Source organism: Carassius gibelio, chromosome A1 (genome assembly GCF_023724105.1).
Source record: "Carassius gibelio isolate Cgi1373 ecotype wild population from Czech Republic chromosome A1, carGib1.2-hapl.c, whole genome shotgun sequence".
NCBI classification, from domain to species: Eukaryota; Metazoa; Chordata; class Actinopteri; order Cypriniformes; family Cyprinidae; genus Carassius; species Carassius gibelio.
Window position 1 is genome coordinate 11,166,595 of NC_068371.1, and position 27,562 is coordinate 11,194,156.

General features: G+C 36.2%; 1 protein-coding gene across 1 annotated transcript in view; it reads left to right on the forward strand.

Annotated features, from left to right (window-relative positions):
- Positions 1–27,562, forward strand: part of LOC127990713 (partitioning defective 3 homolog B) — a 159,970-nt gene that overhangs the window by 71,555 nt on the left and 60,853 nt on the right. The window contains exons 9-16 of the mRNA XM_052591522.1: positions 1,607–1,746; positions 2,074–2,199; positions 8,445–8,630; positions 12,206–12,379; positions 19,552–19,681; positions 21,056–21,185; positions 22,014–22,126; positions 26,057–26,101. Of these exons, the coding sequence (XP_052447482.1) occupies positions 1,607–1,746; positions 2,074–2,199; positions 8,445–8,630; positions 12,206–12,379; positions 19,552–19,681; positions 21,056–21,185; positions 22,014–22,126; positions 26,057–26,101 (1,044 nt within the window). The remainder of the gene's footprint in view (positions 1–1,606; positions 1,747–2,073; positions 2,200–8,444; positions 8,631–12,205; positions 12,380–19,551; positions 19,682–21,055; positions 21,186–22,013; positions 22,127–26,056; positions 26,102–27,562) is intronic.

Genomic DNA, 27,562 nt, shown 5'->3' on the forward strand with positions numbered 1-27,562 from the left:
TCTAATCAGTTTTTTTTTTCAGACCACACCCTTTGTCATTGTTTCTAGCGCTCCTCTTTCACACCATCTCTCTGTCTCTTTCTCTTTTTCTCTCTCTCCTCATCCTGCATCCTGCTCTCTGCATCTCTCATCTCCTGTAGATGTGTTCACGTGTGAAATTAAAGTGCAGAGCTGTCTAATCCCTGTAAGGAAACATTTATCAACGTGCAGGGTTGGAAACAGAGGTGTTCAAACCTCTGCAGAGAAAACAACAGCTTAAACACAGGTTATCAGTCCAGAGTGCTTGAAGGCTATCATCAGCATGCCACTGACCTTTTGACCTGATCTTGGATCTGATAAAGCTGGATATATCTGTAAAGATCAATGAGGGTCATAACCGGTAACTGGTGCTTGTGCTCTTATTAAATTGTATGTAGATGTATATATTCTGTACATAATTTTCACCATCTTGCTCTCCAGACATCAGTATCCACTTTTGAAAAACCCATATTTGTAGGCAGTCATTTTTTAACCAGAATTCAGTGCTAATAGTGACACTCTAAGTAAATTTCTAATTAAATGTTTTAGAAATGGATATTGAAAATTAATGCAATAATATTGGACAAAGTACTTTTAATTTCTTTTATGGGTCTAATTCTTTATTTTCTTTTACGTTTCTTTTTAGTTTAAAATTTGCATGGGTATTTTACGTTGCTAGTCAAAAAATACAACCACAATTGAAGGCGGTCGCACATTGGACGAGAAGCGCCGCGTCGCGTCGCGCCACATGTAGGACAACTCAAGGTATCGCACACCGGACGCGCACATTCTGTATGCGTGAGCTCAATTTCGCAGCAAGATGGGAGAGTTTTAACTAAATCTATTATTATTATTTTAAATATATAATTTTAATTGATAAAAGCTGAGTTTTGAACGTTAATTAATGAAAAGAATCTGTGTTATTATAATAAGTCTGTTATTGTTTTGTTGTATCTGTTGTCTAGGCAACTGTGCAGCTGAAAACGTAACCAAACACTTTGTAATGTTTTATTTGAATGAGACAAGTGTACTGTGTTTTAATTTCAGTTTCAGTTTATAACATCTGGGTTTTTTAATATAAAACTGCGGATGGCGCTCTGTGGCGCGGCAGAAATTTGAACAGCGTTCTGAGTCGTAGCTGGGCGCCGCGGACAGATGCCGAATGGCGCCGCCGGTGTGTGTACACCCATAGAGAATAATGTGTTCGAATTTTAAAGACGTGGCGCGACGCGACGCGGCGCTGCGCTTCCCGTCCGGTGTGCGACCCCCTTAAGACATGAGCTTTTAAATGATATATTTCGAGACTCGTCTTTATAACTGTTGACATCCTCAACTCTTTAATCTATTGTGGAAGGGATTTTAGTGGAACAATTATGTAGATTTTCAACATGTCTTTAAAAGATCTCAATTCTATTTGGTACTACAGTGAGTGTGAACTGTGGGTATAAATTCAAACACACTTTTACTATGACCGGATCCTAAGGAGAATGTTATTTTGCATCATACAGGAGGGTAAGATATGTTCAGTTCAGGTTTTCTGGTTCACTGGGTCATTAAATACATGTTTCTGGCCTTCCTCTGTTTGCAGGTACTGAGGGCCTAGGATTCACCGTGGTAACCAGAGACTCGTCCCTTCATGGTCCAGGACCCATTATGGTCAAGAGCATCATGCCCCGCGGAGCTGCTGTTAAAGATGGACGGCTCAAGTCTGGAGACCGTATCCTGGAGGTATTACATGCATCCTGCATCAATGCAATCATGAGAGAACAACATGGAAAATTGCAAAATCGCAGTTTATTTATGGGAAATTAAATTATGCTTTTCCTTTCCCACCAGTCATGCAATCAAAAGGTATTGTTTTAAATTCAATTTAAAGATATTGTCTCAGAAAACATAATGCTTCCTTGACATAATTAGGCCAATTGTCTGTCTTGTATTGCACCTGGCCATGAGATGGAATTATCACTGACATGTTTTTCATCTCTGAGAAGTCTAAATGGAACTTTTGCTCTCTGTATTGGCAGTTACAAGAAATCATTTTCTCTCTTTCCCTAGGTAAATGGAGTGGACATCACAGGGCGCACACAAGAGGAACTGGTGGCTATGCTGCGGAGCACCAAACTGGGAGAAACCGTGTCTCTTGTAGTCGGAAGACATGAGGAATTTTTGCCCAGAGAACTGGTAAGATCATTTGCAAACCTCAAGGCACAACAAAAATGAATGGTACCTCGAATTATATCTTAGAAAACCACAATGTTTGTATAATGAAAACTGTAAACTTAGGTTTGAAAAAAAAAAAATGGTAACATTATATTTTAAGGACCAGTCCTCACTATTAACTAGTTGTTTATTAGCATTCATATTACTAGCGCACACACACACACAAACACACATACACTTACACACTCACACACACATATAGCACATATTAATCCCTTATTCTGCTTGAGCATATTTTAGATCCCTTAATTCTACCTCATTCCTAAACTTAACAACTTTTTATATGCAGCAAACTAGGAATTTGAGGCAAAACCTGTAGTTAATATTGAGAATTGTCCCCCAATGTAAAATGTGACCAAACAAATTATAATCATGAAATTTTATATACAAACATATATACATATATATATATATATATATATATATATATATATATATATATATATATATATATATGCATATTTTATGGCAAATCCAAACAACCATATAAACCCAAGCAATCCCCTCCTTTACACTGAAAGTGTTGAATCAGCTTGTGACAGGAACTTGACAGCGGTCTAACAGGAAGCCTCGGGCCAGTGCTGGTCCATCTCCTCTCACAGATGTTGATCGCTGACCTAATGTTTTTCTTTTAAACATCAGACCCCCTTTAGAGTAAAAATGCAATTGTGGCACCCATTGATTCCTCATCAAAGGAAGAAAGACCACATCTCTTTGTTGTGTCCAATTTTATGACGTCATGAGCAATTCAGTTCTCCATTATAGATCAGTGGTCTATATTCAGTTCATTTGCACCGTAGTGTCTGCTCATCAAAGGCTTCGGGTTTAGAGGGGTCACATACACAAACAATCATTTCTCTCATGCATTACTGAAATGTAAATGGACTGTATTTATATAGCGCTTTCAACAGACCCCATGGCCATCCAAAGCGCTTTACAAATTGCCTCACATTCACCCATTCGCTCACTCATTCACAAACCGACAGCGATGTCAGCCATGCAAGGCGCCATCCAGCTCGTCGGGAGCAGCTGGGGTTAGCTGTCTTGCTTAAGGACACCTCAACACTCGGTCAGGTGGAGCCGGGGTTTGAACCACCTGTACAAATCAGGCCATAACTGCTTTATTAATTAAACTCCACAGACCTTGCCTGAGCCATATATAATATATATTGCATTTATTTTGTATTTTATTATTTTTATTCTATTATAAAATTTACTTTGAAAACAAATACAAATATAATATTATATTTCATTATTATAATATACTAATTATTATTTCATAATATTATTTATTTATATAAACATTGTGTATTGAATTGCTAATGTAAAAAACGAATGCATGGTTACATTTGCGGTTTATTAATGGATTTAGCTGTTTTGTACTTTGTTAAATCTTTGCTGTGCTAGATTTGTTCAAGAAGAGCAGCTGTATGTCATTGACACTGACTATTATTGGAGCATTAATTCTGGTTAGGCACAAAAAGCGTCCTAAAGAGCTTCTCCGCCGTATCTATTCAGAGCGAAAAGATGCTTTCCACCCTATTCAAACTGAAAATGGTTTAGCTGTGCCACTGCTTAGCCAGGGTAAATTACGGCAGAAATTCGACTGCAGGCAAAAGGAAAAATGGAAGAGTTAGAAAAGATATAATGACAGTGTTGTGTAGATTTCACATTTCTGCCTTTTTTTAGAGGATATGCATGTATGTGTGTGTGTGTGTGTGTGTGTTTGTATTTGATTCCAACCGATGAATGCATGTAAACCTGAAATATCCTCCATAAACTCCCAATTTCACACAGAATTCGTCCCACTGACCACCACCCAGTGTCAACAAAAAAATATACAATCTTAATTCCCAAAGGTGGATTTGGCTAATAATCAGCCATTAGCAAAAAAAAAAAAAAAAAAAAAGCATCTTTTATAACGACCTGTGAGAATCCAGCAAGAAAATAGCTTATACCATAAATGTCCATCCTGTTAACATGTCCAGTTGGTGATGGATAAGTCGGCGTGACTTGTGATCATTGACAGAGTCAAGTCTTGTTTTTCTGACTGAATCCCTGTGGGATCTGGTCGATGTGACTGGTCATCCTGGATACGCAAAAGCAAGTGCTAAACATCCCGCCCTGCTGGAAAAACCATCTAAAATCATCTTACGTCACAAACTAGTTATGAACTGGCATAGGATGGTCTTGCACTGGTCAGAGCTGATTATTAAACGATAAGGTACTTGAAAGAATACCATGGTACATTCCCAAAAACATAGTCATTTTTATCAATTTAAATGTTGTTATTGTACTGGATTATCAGCTTTGGGGAAAGTTAAGCAATAGCAACGATGGAATGTTATTTCAACCATATTTTGGCATTTTATTTTCGTAGAAGTTATTTGAAACATTGAAGTCAACATGTTTCTTGCATTTAATAAGCGTTGTGTATTTTAAATCTGATGAACGGTGGTGGAGTCACGTGTTTCTTTTAAAGAGCATCTGAATCATTGTATAGAAATTCATTTTCAAGTATCAGACATATACAAGAGTTTGTGGGCTTGTTTTGAAAATGTATATTAAAGAGATTGCTTTGGCAAACTATAAATGTCTAGAGATGACCATTGCATTAAAGCTAAGCCGACTGGATTTGGCATCAATTTGTCATGTACTGTAAGGGTAAATGAATGCAGAAGGTGGAATTAATGTTTTCAGGAACATATGAATTATACCTGATAGCCAGCAGCAATAAATCAGCCAAACATCAAAATTGTAATGTTATTTATTTTTTTGTTTTTATTTTGTGCCCACTAGACATGTATTTAGATCTTTTCCAGCATGGACTACAAACATATCTTTCATTTAATTATAAAATGGCTTTATTTAGTGATTTTTGTGGTGTTCCACTAGACTGTATATTCAAGCTAAATGATCTAAACCAGTGTGTTTATCCGAGTATATTATATCTAATACCACCACTGTAATGTGATATTCTCACGGGAAATTTGCTGTAAAAGCTGAATATTTATTTTTGTAACCGATTTGCAGTCATAATCTAGCCTCTGAAGTGCCTGTATAGTTAGATGTTTGAGCTGCTGTTCTCCGCCATTTGATTCATATAGGTTTTCTGTGAGGATGCACATTGCACACAGTTGCACTCACAGAAGAGAGGTCGGCCACAGGGCTGGTGGAGCCTTTAGATGTCCTTGAGATGGTCTCAATAATAATTTCTCTTCCTACACACAGGATGTGTTTTGCTTTTGTCTGACCTATTTAATTATATTTGTTATTTGGGTCACGGCCACTTCTTTCCAAACTCAGTGGGCTTTTTAAAAAAGCTTTGAGTGATATAAACTGTAACTGTACATGCTTTCATGTGAAAGCAAACGGCCTTCTGACATCAGTTTTAATTTTGGTCAGTATCTGGGTGAAGGTGCATTGACTTCCAACCAGGGCATCAAAACACATTTCCCGTGGATTATTTTGGTGTAAATGATACAAAGACTTCCTCTCAAAATTCTTCCTCTTAAAATTTCTCAGATGTTGATGATATTCACTGAAGTATCAGTTTTGTCTTAGTTGTTTCTCCTAAAAAACACACACACACACACACACACACACACACACACACACACACACACACACACACACACAAACATATAAATTTGTAATATTACTATTGATAACATTTATGAATATTAATATTATCAGTTATTATCAATGGATATTAACTGATATTATCCTGTTAGTATAATGTATAATATATTATCCTATATTAATGTCAGTTAATGTTGTTTATTTCTATTAAATATTAATTTACATATGATTATTATTATTATTTGAAGAAGACATTTTCTTATGCTTGTTACTGTTGATATTTATGATGTATTATATTTTAGTTATTACATATTAAAGCTGCAGTAGGGAACTTTTGACACTCTAGCGGTTAATAAACAGAACTGCTTGCGTCTTGCGGAAGAACATCGTAACCGGAACTACTTCTCTCTGTTTATGTCTATGAAGAATCACAAAGGTACTGGCTTACTCCACCGCGGTACCCCCGAAGCAATCTAAAATAGTCCGAATATAAACACTTATTATAGGTGCACCCTAGTGATTCAGGACAAGCTAAAAACATGGTTTGGAAAATGGATTCATGGTGTACTCGCTTATTATATAAATTTTTCTACATTTTGAACACAAACAAAGTTACGGACCGCAGCTCTGATTGGTTGTTTTTTACCGGGAGCGATGGAGTTTCTGCAAATGGCAATAGGACCACTGGGAGGAGCCAGAGGAGCTTGATTTTTTTCACAGATTATCTGTCTCATATTCTACTGTCAGGACATAATGACAGGTTTAACAAATATGTAAAAAATATATATTTAAAAAAGTTACCTACTGCAGCTTTAAGTGGTATATATATATATATATATATATATATATATATATATATATATATATATATATATAAAAATCATATTATCGATCAATATAAATATGAATACTATATAATACTATAATGTAATTACTCTTAGTACTGACATGAATTCATATTAGTGTCAATATTAGTCCATTAGTATCTTTTTAATGTTAATTCTTAATAATATACTGTAATATGAATGTATTCATACTTATCTATTGACAGTTAAGTGATATGGATATATTGTAATTTTTATCATGTTAATTAATATGTTAATTGTTATTAATACAGTTATTTATTTCAGTTTAGCCTATTAATTTTAATTTATATTCATATTTTAATAGTAGTAGTAGTAGTAGTTAATATTAATGTTAATTGCTAACACTAATGTTAATATTGTTATTAATTTAGAGTTGCAGGTGCCCAAATATGGTGGATATGCGTTTCCCATAGGCCTGTGTTTATCTGTCAGTGCTGATTAACTCATTCCACTTATTCTCGACACGGATCCTTTATTACTCTATAGTGCTGCTGATATTTTTTGCCAGCAATACTCATGTTCTTTAGTTAAAACAGTCCATCATACTGAACGTATGAGAGGATATTAGTGTGTATTTGCCCTCAGGAGGTCATCATGTGATGTCTGGGCCTCAAGTGTCGATAGGACCACCAGAGCGTCATCTCCCTCCTCATGTGAGGAGGCATCAGACAATCTGATATTCTCGCTGGACCCAAAGCTTGACCTCACTCACAAACAGGCCTTTTATTGTGTGCTAAAACTCTGATTTGTAGTCTGCCTCAGGCCATGTACGACACATTATCTTCAGTAAGAGGACATGCTAAAAGGACTACTTGAAGCTTTGCCCCATTGGCCCTCCTATTTTTCATCATTAGCTCTTACTTAATGCTTTTTGCCCAACTCTGTGCTCCTACAAAGTCATTTTTGTTTCTTTTTCCCCTGGCCCATTTCCACAGTAGCTTAGTAACAGGATAATGCTGTTGCTTAATGTGGTTTCCAGGAGGATGTCGGTCACATTTAGGCATTGCACTTTATTCTAGCTCTTTTTGCCATGTTTTATTGATGTGATGGTGGATAGAAGAAGGAAATGATGTGAAGAAAGGTCAAAGACCACGGCACTGACACCCTTAAGAGTCAATGCAAAAAGAGAAATGAAATGTGTGGATGGTTGTGTGTGTATAAATGTGTTCAATAATGAGATATTATTCTAAAATTTTGTCCCCAAACCCCTCCCTCCCAAATGTATCTCTGTCAAAAGCTTTTTATGTTTCATTGTGAACTGACTCATTCTCATGCTCTTGCTCTTTCATGTACAAATCAAATGACCCCCAACGTGTTTCCTGCCTCTCCATTAGACATGCATTCATTCCATCCTAATCCTGCTTTATATATTCATCAATCATTGGTGCATTTTGGTACATCTGGTTTCATTTTAACTGGGATCCATCTCTAAAATAAAAACTTTATTGCAAATATTTTTCGAATAAATGCTGTTTTTTTTTTCATGATGCATATACATTTTCCACAAAACTAAGCAACTGTTTTCAACATTAATAATACTAGACATTTTTCTTAAGCAAATCAGCATATTAGAATGATTTCTATAGAATCATTGTCAATAAAATTACATGTGCAGTAATGCAGTTGTAGTCACTGGGGTAGTATACTAAACCGGGATAAATGCTAAGATTTATTTGGTTTTGAAAGTCAGCTGAGATACTGACCTAAGTGTGTGTGTGTTTGTGTGTGTGTGTGTGTGTGTGTGTGTGTTATTTGTAGAAAGGAGAACCAGCAGGTCCACTTCTGTCTGAAGACGGGCGAGAGCAGCTGATGTTTGAAGTTCCTTTGAATGACTCCGGCTCAGCTGGTCTAGGGGTCAGTCTGAAGGGTAATAAGTCTCGAGAGACTGGAGAAGACCTGGGCATCTTCATCAAGTCCATCATCCACGGCGGCGCTGCACACAAGGTAAAGAGCAACCCATTCATCCAACGTCCAGTCATCAAGAGCTTCAGTCATGAATGTCGCTTCAATCCTGTGCATGGCACTACAGAATGGCTCAGTAGGGTTGAGCCGATAGACGATAATATAGTGTATCGATGATAATATCGTGTGTCGACGATAGTTAGAGATATTGACGATAGCAGATGTCTCTGTCGATAGTCAAGACGATATTAGGCTCATTCTCCTATTAAAGGGTTAGTTCACTGAAAAATCAAAATTATGTCATTAATAACTCATCCTCATGTCGTTCCAAACCCATAAGACCTCCGTTTATTTTCGGAACACAGTTTAAGATATTTTAGATTTAGTCCGAGAGCTCTCAGTCCCTCCATTGAAGCTGCGTGTACGGTATACTGTCCATGTCCACAAAGGTAAGAAAAACATCATCAAAGTAGTGCATGTGACATCAGAGGGTCAGTTAGAATTTGTTGAAGCATCGAAAATACATTTTGGTCCAAAAATAGCAAAAACTAAGACTTTATTCAGCATTGTCTTCTCTTCCGGGTCTGTTGTGAGAGATTTCAAAACACAGCAGTTTGTGATATCCGGTTCGCGAACGAATCATTCCATGTAACCGGACAAATACAATCGGAGTTATTAAAAAAAAAAAAAAAAAAAATTCCTGGCTTTTCCAAGCTTTATAATGGCAGTGAATGGTGGTCAAGATTTTGAAGCACTAAAAAATACATCCATCCATCATAAAAAGTGCTCCACATGGCACTGGGGGGTTAATAAATGCCTTCTGAAGTTAATCAATGATTTTGTGGTGTAAGAAAAAAAAATATCCATATTTAAAACAATATCTTTAACCACCCCCCTTGCTGTGTGGAACACTTTTTATGTTGGATGGATACACTTTTTGGGGCTTTAAAATCTTGACCACCGTTCACTGCCATTTATAAAACTAGGAAAAGTCATGACATTGTTTTTTAATAAATGTATTGTATTTCTCTGAAAGAAGAAAGTCTTATACACCGAAGATGGCTTGAGGGTGAGTAAATCATGGGGTAATATTCATTTTTGGGTGAACTATCACTTTAAGATTCTTTAAATTCAAGTTGAACATTTGGTTTGCATAATATCAATAAGCAATTCACAAAGCAATATTTTACATCGATACGAAAATGCACATTGATGAGGCATAGTTTTCAGTCAAAGTTAATCAGTCCAAATATTTTCAGATTGATCTGTCTGTAACTAGTACTATGATTAGGGAAGCAATACAATCCTTACTTATTATGTAGAATACACGTTATTATGGTAATTGTGATTCACCCAAAGTGGCCTTAAACCACAAAACAAAATTAGATGAATGATGAAAAGTGTTTTTTTTTTTTTTTTTTTTTTTGTAGCCTTTTTAAGTGGTTTGGGATATGCTGTATCTGTGATTATAGGTGAACTTCACCAAATGCTGTTACAGAAATATGAATACTCCTCTCCTCAATCAGTCCAGCCAGGCAGCAGGTGTTGTGTCTGTGTGTAGATAAGGGCACATCTACTGTCTCCTATCAGCAGTGTAATCAAGAGTGGGCTCACAGGTGGAGCTGCATCTCTGGCCTCTATCAGCACTCCAGTGGAGAGTGGGCTCAGAGAGCAAGCTGCATCACAGGCCCCCATCAGAGAGACGCTCAAAGAAATAGACATTTTCAGAGGCTGAGCTCTTCATTTGACTTCTGATGTTCACCCTTATCACTCTCTCTCTGGATTCTGTTGCTCCTCTAGCATTTACACTCCGGGATTGAGATCAAATGGGTATGAATTTTAAAAACTGCATGCTCATTTCTGCAATAAATTGTTGTATTATTCTGCCAGTTAATGAATTAAAACATGCTGAAGGCTATCTTGGGTTGTGAGCTTCCAGAGTGTCTGCTTATGTATGCATGAGTATATTTACTCAATAGATGGACACAAGTGTTTGTGTCTGTTCTGCCTGAGACCCCCTCCCAGAGCGGTATCGGTGGTCTGTGGTCAGTGACCTCGCCCAGGGGTCAGGTTCATCCACTGTGACACAGACTCTCAGGAGTCTTTAGCGGCTCCAGTGGCTTTTAGCTGCTAATCTCTTTTGTTCCTCCTCAGCTGAGTTTTATTTAGGAAACCACAGCTGTGAACCTCAATCCAATTGATTCCGGCCTGGCCCTTGCACGCTAATGATATGCATCTGCAATTGTATATGAATTCACAGTGGGATGCGTTAAACATTTAAAAGTGAGGCTGCGCTGCATAAATGTTTTTAAATCACACTATAGGGCTTCATTGTTGGGAGAAGCTAGCTAAAAGTAGCTGTGGTCCTAACTTCACTACATGCTTGAGTGTGACAGTAATTCAGTCTGTTAAAAAATTTATTGGTAACAGTATTGTGGTGGTTCATTGAAAATAACCTATTCCAAAGAACAATGAATTCACAATTAAGACTAAAAGTATTTTTAACTTTAATGCTGTATTTAGAACCTATTTATTATTATTATTTAATGAAGTAAATAATATTAAATAACTAATTCATTTAAATACTGCTATGAATATAACAAGTCCCGTTAAGTCTGCCGCACTACCCATAGTAATTTATTCATTTATTTATTTATGTATGTATTATAATAATAAAAAAATATAAAAAGTTGATAGGAAAGAAACAGAATAGCTAGAGCTAGTGTTAGAGAGTCAGTTTATTTTTTTTATTTTTTTTTATTCTAAATAAAAAGAAAACAAGTACAATATAATATAAAAAGAATAGAGAATGCTAGTGTTAGAGGGTTAAGTTTTTTTATATTATTTTATTATATTATAACAAAATAGTAAAAATTTAAGGGCTTTTAATATAATTAATCTGCCTATAACAAGTAATATGATATGATTTTTGTTACATGTTTTAATATTTCATTTTTAATTATTGTATTTATTGTTAAATTATATACCTTATAGCAAACATGTAAATGGTAGTCTTTTTAGTCTTGTTTTACTTTTTAATGAATTCATTTATTTAGTTGCTTGTTTTTATTTTTTATTTTGTGTGTGTCTGTGTTTTGTTTTGTATTACATTTTTGACTCATTTTGGATTGTTTATATTTAAATTTAAATGCAAACTAAATGTATGGGTAAAAGATATGTATTTTATTATAGTAAAAATGTAAGCTCTGTAAGTCTGGTTAATGCATGTAACTAATAATAAGATTTGTAGTCTCATGTTTTGTACTTAACTGAATATTTATGTAAATTATATATCTACCTTCTCTCTCTCTCTCTCTCTCTCTTATTGTCTTGTATATATACTAGTATTATAGTAAAATTGAAAGTTTTTTTTTATCCATTAATATGTCTGTAACTAGTACTATATTTTGTGATTCAGTAATGCAAATAATAAAACAAAAAAAACAAACTTAGACCTTTGAAATGATTTGCTACTCGTTTAGGCAAGGTTTAGCATAGCTACTAGCTGACAACTCTTTATATAATTTTTTTTTTCTTTTTTTACAGAGGTTAAACTTTTATAAATTCTCAGTAGCTTGTACATGTAACATTGGTGTTTTAACTTCTCTTGTTTGCAGGACGGTCGCTTGCGTATCAATGACCAACTGATAGCTGTTAATGGCGAATCTCTGATCGGACGCTCCAACCATGATGCCATGGAGACCCTGCGCCACTCTATGTCGACTGAAGGGAACCTCAGAGGAACCATCCAGTTGGTGGTTCTGCGTGCTCTGGAGCACACACCTGTACAGGTATGCCATGCGTACCACTACAGAGCGCTTTCCCGCAGGGCCTCTGAACCCGAGTCCCTGGCTGTAGGCCGCTGGTATCACCACTATCGGCATCACAGGCTCTCAGGTGACCTCTGATTGTTAGTTATTGTGCTCAAGGAAATGCACACATATGCTTTGGCTAAAAAGGGAAAAGGTTTTAATATCCCCATTTTACTTTAAAGTACTGTTGTTATCCTATAAGCAACAAAAAAAATAGGCATCTGGTTAAAAAAAAAACTGTCAATAGATAAAAAAATGTTCTCGGTTAAAAAAGCCAAACTGTCCATTTTCCTAAACAAAGCTCTTGACAATATTTCACTGAGTTTTCTTTGAGGCATTGCAGTGTTGTTATGGACGTTTGCGGAGGAATTCCTTCAAATATAATCATTGTAGATACATTTTCTTTTGACACATTGAAGATTGTTCTTTTCCTTGTTTCTCTCTGACTTCATGAGAAAGCGCTTGTTCTTCTCTTCTGCTTTCTGCTTTTGTACTAACATTGTGCACATGCTTGCATTTTCATTTACTGTTTTCACTTATTGCTAGAACATCTAATTGTCCATGTCTGCTGTTCTTTTGAATTTTTTTTGTATGACTGAAGTTTTCTTTTCAAATAAAATACTCTTACATCTTTGCATGCACTCTGTTTCCTTCTAACCCTCTGGGCTTTTCTTCTTGGATCTTCACTTTTTATTCTGTAAAGAGCATGTGGTGTGATTCTTTCTTTTGTTTATTGAGAAATTTATCCAGTTTACACAGTCATGCTGTATTGAACTTGTTAATGTAATATGTACAATACGTTTAAAAGTTTGGGGTCAGTAAGATTTATTTATTTTTAAAGAATTGTATACTTTTATTCAGCAAGGATGCATTGAATTGATCAAAAGTGACTGTAAAGATTTTGACTATTTATAAAAAACAACAACAAAAAAATATATTTATTTATTTATTTATTTAATTTAATTTTATTTCTTATTTTTATGGTTTTTTGATCAAATAAATGGTGAGCATAAGAGATTTTTTTCTGAAACATCTTATTGACCCAAGACTTTTGAATGGTAGTGCCATACCAGATCAAATTTGAAATTAACAAAAATATCCGACAATAAAGTGGGTACTAAGTTACCTAACATGTGATAATTGTAAGAAATTAGAATGCATGAAAAACGAGTTCAAAACAGTGCAATTTATGTACAGTTTATATTCCAAAATCTGAGAAGCACTGCACTTCATCATATCAGTGCATGTCCTTTGAGCATACAGTATTGTTCAAAATAATAGCAGTACAATGTGACTAACCAGAATAATCAAGGTTTTTCATATATTTTTTTATTGCTACGTGGCAAACAAGTTACCAGTAGGTTCAGTAGATTCTCAGAAAACAAATGAGACCCAGCATTCATGATATGCACGCTCTTAAGGCTGTGCAATTGGGCAATTAGTTGAATTAGTTGAAAGGGGTATGTTCAAAAAAATAGCAGTGTGGCATTCAATCACTGAGGTCATCAATTTTGTGAAGAAACAGGTGTGAATCAGGTGGCCCCTATTTAAGGATGAAGCCAACACTTGTTGAACATGCATTTGAAAGCGGAGGAAAATGGGTCGTTCAAGACATTGTTCAGAAGAACAGCGTACTTTGATTAAAAAGTTGATTAGAGAGGGGAAAACCTATAAAGAGGTGCAAAAAATGATAGGCTGTTCAGCTAAAATGATCTCCAATGCCTTAAAATGGAGAGCAAAACCAGAGAGACGTGGAAGAAAACGGAAGACAACCATCAAAATGGATAGAAGAATAACCAGAATGGCAAAGGCTCAGCCAATGATCACCTCCAGGATGATCAAAGACAGTCTGGAGTTACCTGTAAGTACTGTGACAGTTAGAAGACGTCTGTGTGAAGCTAATCTATTTTCAAGAATTCCCCGCAAAGTCCCTCTGTTAAAAAAAAGGCATGTGCAGAAGAGGTTACAATTTGCCAAAGAACACATCGACTGGCCTAAAGAGAAATGGAGGAACATTTTGTGGACTGATGAGAGTAAAATTGTTCTTTTTGGGTCCAAGGGCCACAGGCAGTTTGTGAGACGACCCCCAAACTCTGAATTCAAGCCACAGTACACAGTGAAGACAGTGAAGCATGGAGGTGCAAGCATCATGATATGGGCATGTTTCTCCTACTATGGTGTTGGGCCTATTTATCGCATACCAGGGATCATGGATCAGTTTGCATATGTTAAAATACTTGAAGAGGTCATGTTGCCCTATGCTGAAGAGGACATGCCCTTGAAATGGTTGTTTCAACAAGACAATGACCCAAAACACACTAGTAAACGGGCAAAGCCTTGGTTCCAAACCAACAAAACTAATGTTATGGAGTGGCCAGCCCAATCCCCGGACCTTAATCCAATTGAGAACTTGTGGGGTGATATCAAAAATGCTGTTTCTGAAGCAAAACCAAGAAATGTGAATGAATTGTGGAATGTTGTTAAAGAATCATGGAGTGGAATAACAGCTGAGAGGTGCCACAAGTTGGTTGACTCCATGCCACACAGATGTCAAGCAGTTTTAAAAAACTGTGGTCATACAACTAAATATTAGTTTAGTGATTCACAGGATTGCTAAATCCCAGAAAAAAAAAATGTTTGTACAAAATAGTTTTGAGCTTGTACAGTCAAAGGTAGACACTGCTATTTTTTTGAACACATCCCTTTCAACTAATTGCCCAATTGCACAGCCTTAAGAGCGTGCATATCATGAATGCTGGGTCTTGTTTGTTTTCTGAGAATCTACTGAACCTACTGGTAACTTGTTTGCCACGTAGCAATAAAAAATATACTAAAAACCTTGATTATTCTGGTTAGTCACATTGTACTGCTATTATTTTGAACAATACTGTACATACTCATAAATCTAGTTAATACACTAAAAATATTCCATATTATCCTGTATATTTTCACTAAATATATGTTTGAAACATTTAATGTGTATAATTCTATTCATGAGTTTGTTTAGTTGGTGCTTGCATTAATAGGACACAAGCACAGAAGTCTGGTCTTCTTTTAATATTGTCAGTTTGACATGTCTCTGTGTTTCAGGGGGTCCGCCATGTTCACTGGGGTCCCCCTTTTGTTAAACTGGTGGTAAGTTTAAGTAGTTGCCGGTTGGTGTATTAAACCTGCATGACAATATCCTTGATAATAGAAGTGGTTTCACATGAAAAAGAAAGAGAGGCAACTAAAACAATATTTTTGATGCATACCTTTCTGAACTCCGGTTGTCTATGGAAAAATGCTGATCATTTCAGAAAATAGGTGTGTTTATCTAAGCATATTTTTAGCATATTTTTAAGAAATAGAGTTATTTAATGTAAGGTTTTATTCCCCCCCTTTCTATTATTGGAAGTAGTGTCAAGGCTAATTTATTGGGAAGGAGAATCCATTTCCGTGCATCAGCAGCTCACTTAAATGTCAGTTTTCAGCCAAGAGATAATAGCAGAATCTTTTTTTCTGATGGAAGCTTTGCTTTCGATCCTCAAAGGTCACATGCTTAGGTTTCCGCAGCTGGATTTGAGTTTGGAATCTTTATATCCAAGGTTAATCTGGGACGGTTCATCAATTCGGGCAGCTCCTCATCACCACCCAATGAATATGAAGACAAATGGTTATTGACTCCACCTTCAGCGGTCTGTCTTTGGGTGGGTGGAGTGTTATTGGGGAGCATTAGCTTATCCTCAAACCAATCTGCTGGTGGAAGGATGGTGAACGTGCGGGCGGTAATGACGCTCGATAGAAGGTGATATGTTGCTGAGATGCATTCTTCATTAATCACATGCAGACGGAGTGATCAATATGCCATTAATCATTCAGACAGAGTTAAATGATAAGAGAATGAGTGGGAGGTTAGAGAATCAAAAGTGTTTGTGGACAAAACTTCATGGGTTGGTTCCTCAATTCAAGATAAAATACAGAACTTTTGATAAAATTTTTGATTTCAACATTTTAGTAAAAAATAGTGATGTATATGTATGCAAGTATAAATTATTGCTGCCAAATAATGAATAATCGCATAAAAAAATAAACATACATATGTGTGTGTACCGTGTATATTTATTAGGTGTGTGTGTGTGTGTGTATATATATATATATATATATATAAATAAATACACACATGAAATGCATGTATATGTTTAAGAAAAAAAATTATTTGTATATAAATATTATGTATATATAATATAAATTATATTTGAGTATGTATGTGTGTGTATGTTTGGAAATATATAAAACGGGTGTGTTGCATAATAATTTAATTTAAAAAAAAAAAAATAGAAGAAGTATAATGTCTTTACTGTCACTTTTGATCCCTCTCATGCATTTATTCTGAATGCAATTGTAATTAATTCAGTAATGAACAGAAATGTACTTTAGAGTGATTTCATGTGAAACCACCATCTTTCTTCCTCCGTCCTCCATGTTCTTCTCTTTCCTGTTTCTCCACCCAGTCTGCTGTCTAATCCCGTTACCTCGCTGGATCTCCTCTTACTCAGCAAGTTAATCAGATTACACCGTGGGTTCCTTGAATAAAAGGCAAATTTGAGGTTTTAATGAAAGGCAGCCCCGGGCTACCCTGGGGGTCCCTAACCTCAGATCACCCTCACTGCTGTCCGTGTGTGGAGGGGGTGGAGATGTCCATGGGTTTAGGGTCTTGTTCCAGAGGCTGCTTTGCTGGTTCTTTGTCTTCGACTGTAGACCCAAGCTACCTTGTGATTGTTGTCTGATTAAGACGTGCAGCGCACAGCCTTTGAAGTTGTCAGAAAGGTTCTTGGTGTGTACGTGTGTGTGCTGTGGGAGTTGTACACCTAAAATTAAGGTGATTTTTAAATCAATGAGAAAATGATCATGTTACAGACACATTGACTGATGCTCAGAGAAATTAGGCTTTGACATTATCTTCAGATGCTTGTGTGCTGTGAATGCTTGTCAGGGTTTGCTGTGCAGTTGCTAGGGTATTCTGGGTGGCGGCTAATGCGTTGTTATACAGAGTTTTGGGCTATGGCGCTGTTATGTGGTCATGTTACCATGTAAAACATGCCATGTTTAAAAGACTGCTTTGTTGTTAAGTTGCAAAGTTGCTCTTGGTTGCTTAAGCTGTCTTGACAATTGTTTATTTGATATCATTTGAAATTTTATTAATAGGTTGATTAAGGCTAAATTTGTTGTTAAATTCGAGGTGTCATTTATGCGTGTTTCCAAATAGTGTTACATGTGTTTTGCACCAAAGATTAGTGGTCAGCGGTTTGTTCAAATCAGTATGAGCAAAAATAATAGTGATCCTTGCCTTAACAAAGCCTCACTAATAAGGACGATGCAGCGGTTGAAGTCGGTGGGAGGTGAACACGTAAATCAATAACATCGACTGTTTAAATTGACTTTACATTTTTAGTTTCCCTCCGTCTGGATTCTAGCAGTCGGTGTCCCATCATTCTTCAAGTATCTTTTGATATCTTCCTGCCAGCTCTCAGTTTATGCATGTTAAACACATGCATATAACATGTTAACCGTTGCCAAGGCACTGATCACAGTGAAATGACAGAAAAAGTGTTGCTTAGTCTCAGGTTTTAGAGTCATTTTTCATGAGAAGCAGTTTCTGTGGAGAAAAAGAGTCTGAGAATCGGTCCTTTGGTCCATCGATGATATCTGTGCGTCCTGTAAGACAGTGAGCAGGAGGTAGATGACAAGAATGACATTTCCACATGTAAAGAGCCATCATCCCCACTAATGACTATCCTCCAACTGAGGCTTAGCGCCGGAACAAAAGAATGAAGCTTTCATCTGTTTTTTGCCATGCGGAATAGTATGGTGTGAATGCATTTAAGCACACTTTGATATGGTGATATCCTCATACCTTTCATGTCCCTCCAGTCAGTCTGGGCTTTTTTTTACCGTAAGTAGCGTGTTTGCGTGTGTAGCACATGGTTTGTATGACAGTATAAAGTCTATGGCATTCCCCCTCCGGGTTGTAGACACCCAGACGGGTGACAGCTTTAGCTTCTTTGTCTTCTGAGAATAATCCATAAGGACGCATCATTCGGTGGCCTCACGTCTTCATATTGACACATGTTTCCATATCTGTCTTGACTAGTACTGTCTGATGGGAATGCCTTTGGAATATGAATATTTCTATCTATGTCATACGGTTGCTTTTATCTATTTGTCATTTACATCCCCGGTGTTTTTATATATTTATATATCAGCGTTGTTCTCTCACAGAAAGTCTTTTTATTTTTTAGTTTCTACAGTTTGTCTTGCAATCGTAGGCTGTCATTGAGACCCCTCACTTCCCCCGTCTTTCATGCCGAATATTTTTAAAAACAGTAATATTGTGGAAATTATTATCATTTAAGATAATAGTTTTGTTTTTTGAATATGTTTTAAGATGTCATTTATTTCTGTGATGCAATGCTGAATTTTCTGCATCATTACTCCAGTCTTCAGTGTCCCAAGATCTTCCAGAAATCATTCTAATATGCTGATTTGTTGGCTGAGAAACATTTCTTATTATTATCAATGTTGGAAACAGTTATGCTGCTTAATATTTATTGCGGAAATAATGATTTTTTCAGGATTCTTTGATGAATAGAAAGCTCTAAAATAACTGTATTTATTTTAATGTTTTATAACATCAGAAATGTCTTTACTGCCATTATTGATAAATGGAATGCATTCTTGCAGAATTAAAGTATTAATATCTTTTGAACTTTTGAATTTTTGTGTATGTTGCTTACATCAAATACGAAGCAGCAGGACATGATGCTCCACTTTTTATGGCAGTAAGAAAACACAAAACAGAGTGTGTATTATGAGTTTTGCACTCCATATTTGAATATACTTGAATGTAAATTGCATTATGTTATGATTTTTGTGTGTCATCATGTAGACCCAAACCACGTCCATTTCCTTAACCTTGTTTTCTAGTGCTTCATGGCAGATGTTCCACTTGTTGACTTTCTGATTGCATGAACCCAATAAGGAAGTTGGTCAACATGCTTTTAAAATGTCCATATTTGTTCTCAAGACCTTTTCCCAATCAGCATCTTCCAGATCAATGTTTCGTTGGATGCTAAAATGAATTCTCTACAACGTTTCACCCTCTTCTTTAGGAAAATCAAGAAAGCAGTCAAACTGTCACCAGAAACGACTCTCCTGCTCATCAGCTTCCTAACAGCAACCACACCAACAGTTCGGTTCCACCGTCCACAGCAAGCAGTCGTATGTACGAGCCTACTTCTGGTAAGTACGCACTGCCACTGATTAAATTGCTCTAGGTCGTGACATAAAGTTGCTGTACTATTCATTCCTTTTTCACAGTCAGCTGTAGAATCCAAAAGGATCATGTGGCGGATTCCCTTGGTGGTTGCCAAATCATGTCCTGTGTGAATGCATCTTAACTTGTTGACTGCTTTCTTAAATGCACACCAAATGATGAAATAATTGCTTTTATGTAATGTAAAATGCTATCATACTGTTAAAGACAAATGAAATTGATCAGTGCTCAACAACAGCAACAAAAAAGCATGCGCTCATCATCAACAGCATGTTAAAAGTGCTTTGCTTCTCTGTAAGGGGACAAAATGAGTTTATTTTCAATGTCGCCTCATTTTCCATGCCAGCATAGCTTTCCATTATCTTTTTCAACATCTACAAGTTGGATATCTGCCCATCTCATCAATAGGACTGAAAAAGCCAATGACAATATTTTTGCTACATTCCCTTTTGCTTTTATGCAATGCGGTCTGACCTTGAAATCATTAAGCTGATGAAATGGATTCTAAGTGGGCCTTATTAGCATACTCGCAATTGTGCCGAGTGCTCGAGAACGGATAACAAACTGTTTTAAATTCCCACTATTCTTTCCCGCCGATTCTCCAGAGAGTTGCCGTGCCAACACAAAAGGCTTTTCCCGTGTTTTCTGGGAAACCATTGTTTACTGATTAGCGTCCCTTGTCCGTCAAAGTATGTGACTGTACTTTAGTCGCACAAAGAGGGATGTGATGTTTACACACATCTCATTTCAAATTCAAATTGCTTTCCACATTCCCTGCATTTAGATTTGGTAGAATCTGAGAAATTTAAAACAGAACTCTGCATATACATGTGTAGTTTTAATCACATGTTTTTGTCAGCGCCAGCATTAATATTTCATGTCGCTGCATATATATGACACAGTCACTATGCACTCGCTTTACGATAACTTGCTAAATGATGGAAGAAACGTGGACGGTAGTGCAGAAAATTGAGTCGTAATGGAGATATTTCCGTCATTGTTCAAACCGTTGTGCGCTCGTAGAGAAGGTCTCAATGTGTTTCTCACATGTTAGATCATTCAAAACACAGTGAACGTGGTCAAGTGTGTCTTATTCCACATATTGGGAGGACTTTCATTAAGAAATAACTCACACTTTTGTCATTTTTAACCTGTATGAATTTGTTTCTCAGTGGAACACAAAATTATATTGTACATTGCTGTTTCCCATACCATAAAAGTGAACTAAAAAAACTAAAAATTACAAAAACTTGAGTCTTCTGTAGCAAATCAATGGCTTTGTGTGACGAACATCAGCTGTAATAATTGTATATAACAACAAAACTCATATTTCCAAACAGCTGTGCATGGATCCAATGACGAAAAAATGGAACTTCCAGAGGAAGATTACGATGAAGAGGGTTTCCCCCCTCCACCTTCTGATCTGGACCTGCTGGAAACAAACGCTCCACACAGACACCAACAAGATCGGTTAGTTATAGTGCTTAAAGAGTAAAGTTTGAGATAATACATTGCTTTGTAAAGATACCATGCAGAAGAGTTATTTATGTCATTATCTAGTTGTACCATTAAATATTTGGTGAAATACCAAATTTTATTCACACACTCTGTGGGTCTATACACTATTTGTATAGACCCACAGAGAAACTTTTATTTGCAGGATAAGTAGACATAAATGAGATGAAGGCCGGTTGTAAATACTTTGTCATTCAGTACTAAAACATATCAGTAATTAGTTTATAATTACATATTAAATAATTGACTATTTTATCCAATGTTTCTGCGTGTTACACTACATTACACATTACTGTTGTCTGTAAGTTTAATAAAAAAAAATTATAATAATAATTTATGGTGTTACAAAAGATCTCTTTCAAATATACTTGCTAGTAAATTGTATAATTTCTTATTGATAATTATTATTATTGAAGCATTTCAATTATTTATTATAATTTATTATTGATAATTATTATTATTTGAACATTGATAATAATAAGTGTTTCTTGAGCAGTAAATCAGCATATTAGAATGATTTCTGAAGGATCATGTGACACTGAAGACTGGGGTAATGATGCTGAAAATTCAGCTTTGCATCACAGGAATAAAACATTTTTAAAGTATATAACAAAAAAAATATGAAATTTGAAATTGTAATAGTATTTAAAAATAGTACTAAAATACTTCATTCAAAAACATTTTACACCCTAATATTTGAGATGTAGTGCATGGTATTTTATGCTTATTATAGAATCAGCAGAGAATGCGTAGCTTTTAAAAAGTGTGATATGTGTCTTGTAGGGCTGAAATGGAGCCTGCTTCATATATGATCCACCCCACCGACCAACAAAACCCTCAAAGACAGAACGTCCCAGATTACCCCACCAGCAAGTCCTCTAAGAGCATGGATTTAGGTATGGAAAGGAAACACACATACACAACCTCTGCTAAAAACTGATTCTGTGCCGACAATGACTTAATTTCAATACAAAGCTATTTCAGTGCATTTAGCGCTTGGTTAACTTGGATTGTGGGTGGTTAGTGAATAAGACAGGTGTTTGAGGTGAAATCTTGTGCATTAAAGCCTTATAGACAAAGATTAAAAGTTCTATTAAGACCTAGAAGCCCATTTGAAAGATTTTGGTCTGTATATCTGAATTACAGTGAAAATTGAACACAAAATAAAGCCCTATAGCTACACATTTCCCAGTATTAGCCACGGATGACCCTGATGACTTATCCTCTCTCTTTTCCACCACTGTCAGAAACATGAGAGATATTTCGGAGCTCCACAATGGGAAGTTTTTGCCCGTTTCCAATTACTTTTCATTAGGGTGGAGTATTGGCCTCAGCGCCACTGCCACTGTGCTAATCTCCTCACTGCTGAAAGCTGATTGGTTTTCATTACACACATCTCATAGTGTCGTGCTTTGCTGCCATCTAAAACTTTTCTCCTCTATTTATTTCTATATCTTGCTCTCTCTCTCTTTCTCTCTCTCTCTCTCTCGCCTTTTCATTTTGTTCTTTAAGTTACTCTTTCAATTTTTCTGTATAGGCCCTGTGGTCTGTGGTTCAGTTGCTATTTCTTTTTGCATACATTTAGCATTACTGTGGTGCATTACCTATATTTTAAGGTCAATTATTTAAAGTTTTCTGTTTCAAGGCATAACTTACAAAGCTGTATAATGTATGCACATTGCATCAATGATTTTGATATAAGTGATTGTTTTTGGATGAGTTTTTGGGTAATAGATTTCCAGTCAGGGTCATGGCTAAAGTTACTGAAGTTGGGAGCAATTACAGATGTTCACTCTAGCATTAACTGCCTTCAGCGGAATACAGGTCATGTTTTTATCCAAATGCAAAAATAGGCAAAATATTTATTAATCTAAATTTACAAGCTTTCTACTAACCCTTACAGTAATCTATCCATCACCCAAGGGTCCACTTTTCTTATCTTCAAGGCATGTAATTTCAGCCTGGCCAATGTTTTCCTCTGTGATTTTGCGAAACGTTGAAAGACAAAGGTTTTCCTCAGTCAAGCGCGGTCCCTGTGAGAGATTTGGCTGGAGTTCTGGAGGCTAGCGTTTGGAGTTCAGAGTTTTGGCTCAGCTTGAGTCTGTCGGAAAGAGGTTTATTCTGCCAGTCGCATCATTAGCAGCTGTGTGTTTTTTTTAGTCTGGAGTTCATGTGAAAATGCTCTTAATTTCTCATTTGCTGATTGCTTTCAGGCCTTTTACCTTTACTTTCTTGCAGAAGTATAACACACCTGCAAATTTGGTTTTATCAGAATATGTATAACTAGATTTTTAATTTTTTTGCATGCCATTTTAGTTAAAATAAAAGTAAAATAATACATATTCAATGCTAATGTGTTTTGTGTGGTTGGCAGGTCTTTTTTAAACAGTTGCTAAGTTTACTGACTGGTTTCTAGGATGTTTGGGGTGATTGCTAGGTTGTGCTGCATGTTTCTTGGTGTTCTGGGTGTTGCTGTGGTGTTGTGGTTGATTTTCTAGGCCATTTTGCATGTTGCTAGGGTGTTTAAGGTGGTTGATGAGGTATCGCTGTGATGTTTTGGGTGGTTGCTAGGGTGTGATGCATTTTGGAAGGGTGCTTGGGTGTTGCTAACATTGTCGGGTTTTTTTCTTGGGCATTTTGGGTGGTTGCTAGGATGTTCTAGGTGTTTCGGTGTTATCTTGGGTGTTATCTAGAGCATTTTGTATGTTGCTTGGGAATTCGGGGTGGTTCCTAAGAAAGTGTTGTTGATCGGTGGTTGCTAGGACATTATGCATGTTTCTAGGGTGTTTAGTTGTTGTTTTGGGGTTCTGATGGTGCTGTGATGTGTCGGGTGGTTTTTAGGGCATTTTGCATGTGGCTTTGGTGTTTTGGGTATTGCTAGGATGTTCAGGGTTGTTGCCATGGTGTTGATAAGGGATTATGGGTGGTTGCTAGGGAGTTCTGGGATTTGATGTGGTGTTATGAGTGATTGCTGAGGGTCATTGGGATAGTTACTAGGGTGTTCATTGTTGCTTGTGTTTTCAGTATAGTTCGCCATTGTTGCATTATTGTTGTTAGGATGTTTGGGGTTTTATTCTTTTTTACTTATTTTTTCATCAGCCCCGTCTGTGTTCTTTCACATATGTGTCCATATTTACACACGCATGTGTGAACCCACACCGGCTCACACAAGCCTCTCTTCCAGTGTTATTTCTCTGCTGGTGAAATTGAGCTCATAAAAGATGAAAAGGCTTATTTAAGAGAAATTGCAGTGTAATGAAACCCCATTATTGTATCCCATGGTGCAATGCCTGTGGCAGCAGCTGGTCTTCACTGCTCAATCCTGTTTGTGCGGATTAGTCTCTCTCTCTCTCTCTCTCTCTCTCTCTCTCTCACACACACACACACACACACACACGCAGAGACACACTGTTTTAACCACTCACACTCAGGCTCAAACACACTAATAATTAATTGTTTTCCTCCATTAGGTGCTACGGTCTTGAATGTGTCATTGTGGCTTAGTGTACATAGATATAATCGCACATATGTACTGCAGAAAATCATATTTGTTATAATTCTCCTTTTTTTGTTTTCCACAAAGAAAGAAAGTAAGAGAAAGAAACCTGAGCATTCTTAAAACAAGATTAAGAGACCAAACTGAAGGTGAAAAAGAAAAGAGAGTTCTAACATTTGTGATCAGATAGATTATTTTAAAAGAAATTATTTAATATAGCAAGGATGCATTACATTGATTTTAAATATGACTATTTTAAATAAATTATGTTCTATTCAACTTTCCATTCATGATAGAATCCTGAAAAAATAGTATTGCAGTTTCCACAAAAATATTAAGCAGCTCAAGTGTTTTCATCATTTTATCTTACATTAACAAATAAATGAATAAATCCCAAAAATGAGCAGAGCATCAGCATATTATAATGATTTAACTGAAGTAATGATGCTGAAAATTCAGCTTTGAATCACAGGAAAAAGTGTTATTAAAATATGTTAACTGTGGTTATTTTTAAATCCAGTCTTGGAAAGTGCAGGACATTTCTTTTTTAAAAGCTGCTGTAAAGAGAGAGAAGAGAAAAAAAAAAAAAAAAAAAAAAAAAATATATATATATATATATATATATATATATATATATATATATTTTTTTTTTTTTTGTTATGAATTTTGCTATGTGTGCACAATGTAACTTGAACTTTTTTGAAAGAGAGAGAGAGAGAGAGAGAGAGCGTGTGTGTGTGTGTGTGTGTGTCTGTGTGTTGTTGTGTGTTTATAGGCAAACCGCAGATGTTCTCAGCTGTACAGAAGCGTAACTGACCCTGCACAGCCTTTCCTAATTAAAAACCAAGTGTGGCTACTTGCAGGAGAGAGAGAGAGATGGAGCTAAATCCATACATCAGAACACATGTGGAAAAATTTAAAATTAAGCAAAAGAGATTTCTAACAGTCCAGTGTATTATTATATCACTTTCTCTTCTTATAAAGGTGTAGTTTAGAAGACAGTTGTAAGTCATGCTAGGACTCATATGAATAACAACAGCTTATTCCAGTTATAGTTTATAGTATATAAATATGGTTTAAAAATCCTATAAAATAAAACTTGAAATAGTTCACCCAAAATAGAAATATTTGTCAGCATTTACTCGCCCTCATATAAGCTCCTACGTCAGTATAGGATCTAGAACAGTTCTACAAGATCTACCAGAGACGTGTGCTGTAAATTTACACATAACATGACCTTGTTGTGAAGTTACATCCAGTCTGGAATGTCCACTGGGAGACACAAATGAGAGTTTGATGAGCTCATGGATGTTTTGTTTGTGTATTTCAGGGGCGGGTGAGAGAAATGTGGCCTCCATTCAAGGACAGAGACCTGGTAAGAACTTGAACACAGAGACACACGCACACTGCACATATAAAAGCAGCATGCCACATGAGAATGTGATTTTACTATGGTTAAGGAGTTTTGTAAGGCATGTTAAGGAGAGTAAGTTGGAGCCCTCTTTAACCTGGTAAAATACAAAAAAAAATTCTCATTAATCGCAGCAACAGAAAAATTATAAAAGATACCAATGTTCAATACGTAATTCATTTTATTAACAAACAATAAGTGTGCAATTGCTTCTCCAATTTGTATAGTTTAACAGCCCTGCAACATCAGTTGCACCATACTTCTTTAAAAGCCAACAACTCATTTGTGGTCAAACGCTACAAGACTGGCCTAAGATCAAGCATGCGATCTGTAAAGAGCTGTGTCAGTTGACTCGCAGGCCAGTAATCTGACTCCAGATCATTGTCTGTGTCTCAGCCAAGTCAAATGAAGATAAACGGAAGGCGACTGTTGGCCATTTGTAGCCTGTCCGGTGAGGTGAGAGAGTGAGTTGCTGCAAGGAGTGATTGAGTTAGTGGAGGAAACAGACAGACAAAGGGAAAGCAGTGACCACAGACACATGCAAAGTCTGTTACAAAATATTAGTTCAGTAAAAATAAACAATAGTATAACATTTTCATATCTTGTCACATAGCTTTGCAGATTTTTAATCGGGACTTGTTATATATTATACTCTATATTTTTAAATAAATGTTTAATGTGAATATAAATTCAAATACAGTATAATTTTATAGTTGTATACAGTATATGCATTTGTGTGTGTGTGTTTGTGTATATATATATATATATATATATATATATATATATATATATATATATATATATATATATATATATAATTAAAATTAAAGAGATGTAATTTTATTATATTTAGAGAGAATGAGAGAGAGAATGTAAAATTGTATAACTGTAACATTTTTTTATATTTATATACACTGTACAAAACTTGACCACAGATGTACTGTACGCACAGACTCAGACTCATGGCATTGGATCATAAATTAAATAATCAAAACCACATGCACACAGTCCAGACTGAAATTTAGCTGCGCTCACAGCAGTGCATGCATAAAAAAATCTGAAATTTTCATGCATAGTCTATTTGTGATTCTTCTGTGTACTTCTCAGGGGTCAGGGACATTGGTAAATACATGGAAGGCTGATTGGAGTGTAGTTTTACAGATGTGGGATCCGATAGATATTGACAGGTTGCAGGCTACTGTGCTGACACACTCATTTTTTTCTCTCTTCCCTCTGGCACGCTGTACCTACGCCAGAGTCCTTTATATTCTCTGACGTATTTCATTATTAGGATGGTCTTGAAAACGTGGCAGCTCTGAGTTTAATCTGACTAAAAACCCCCAGCTAGTGCCGGCCAAGCCAACCGCTGCGGTACTCCAAGACATCTTTCTTTTTCTCTCTCTCTTTTATTGCATCTGCTTTGCA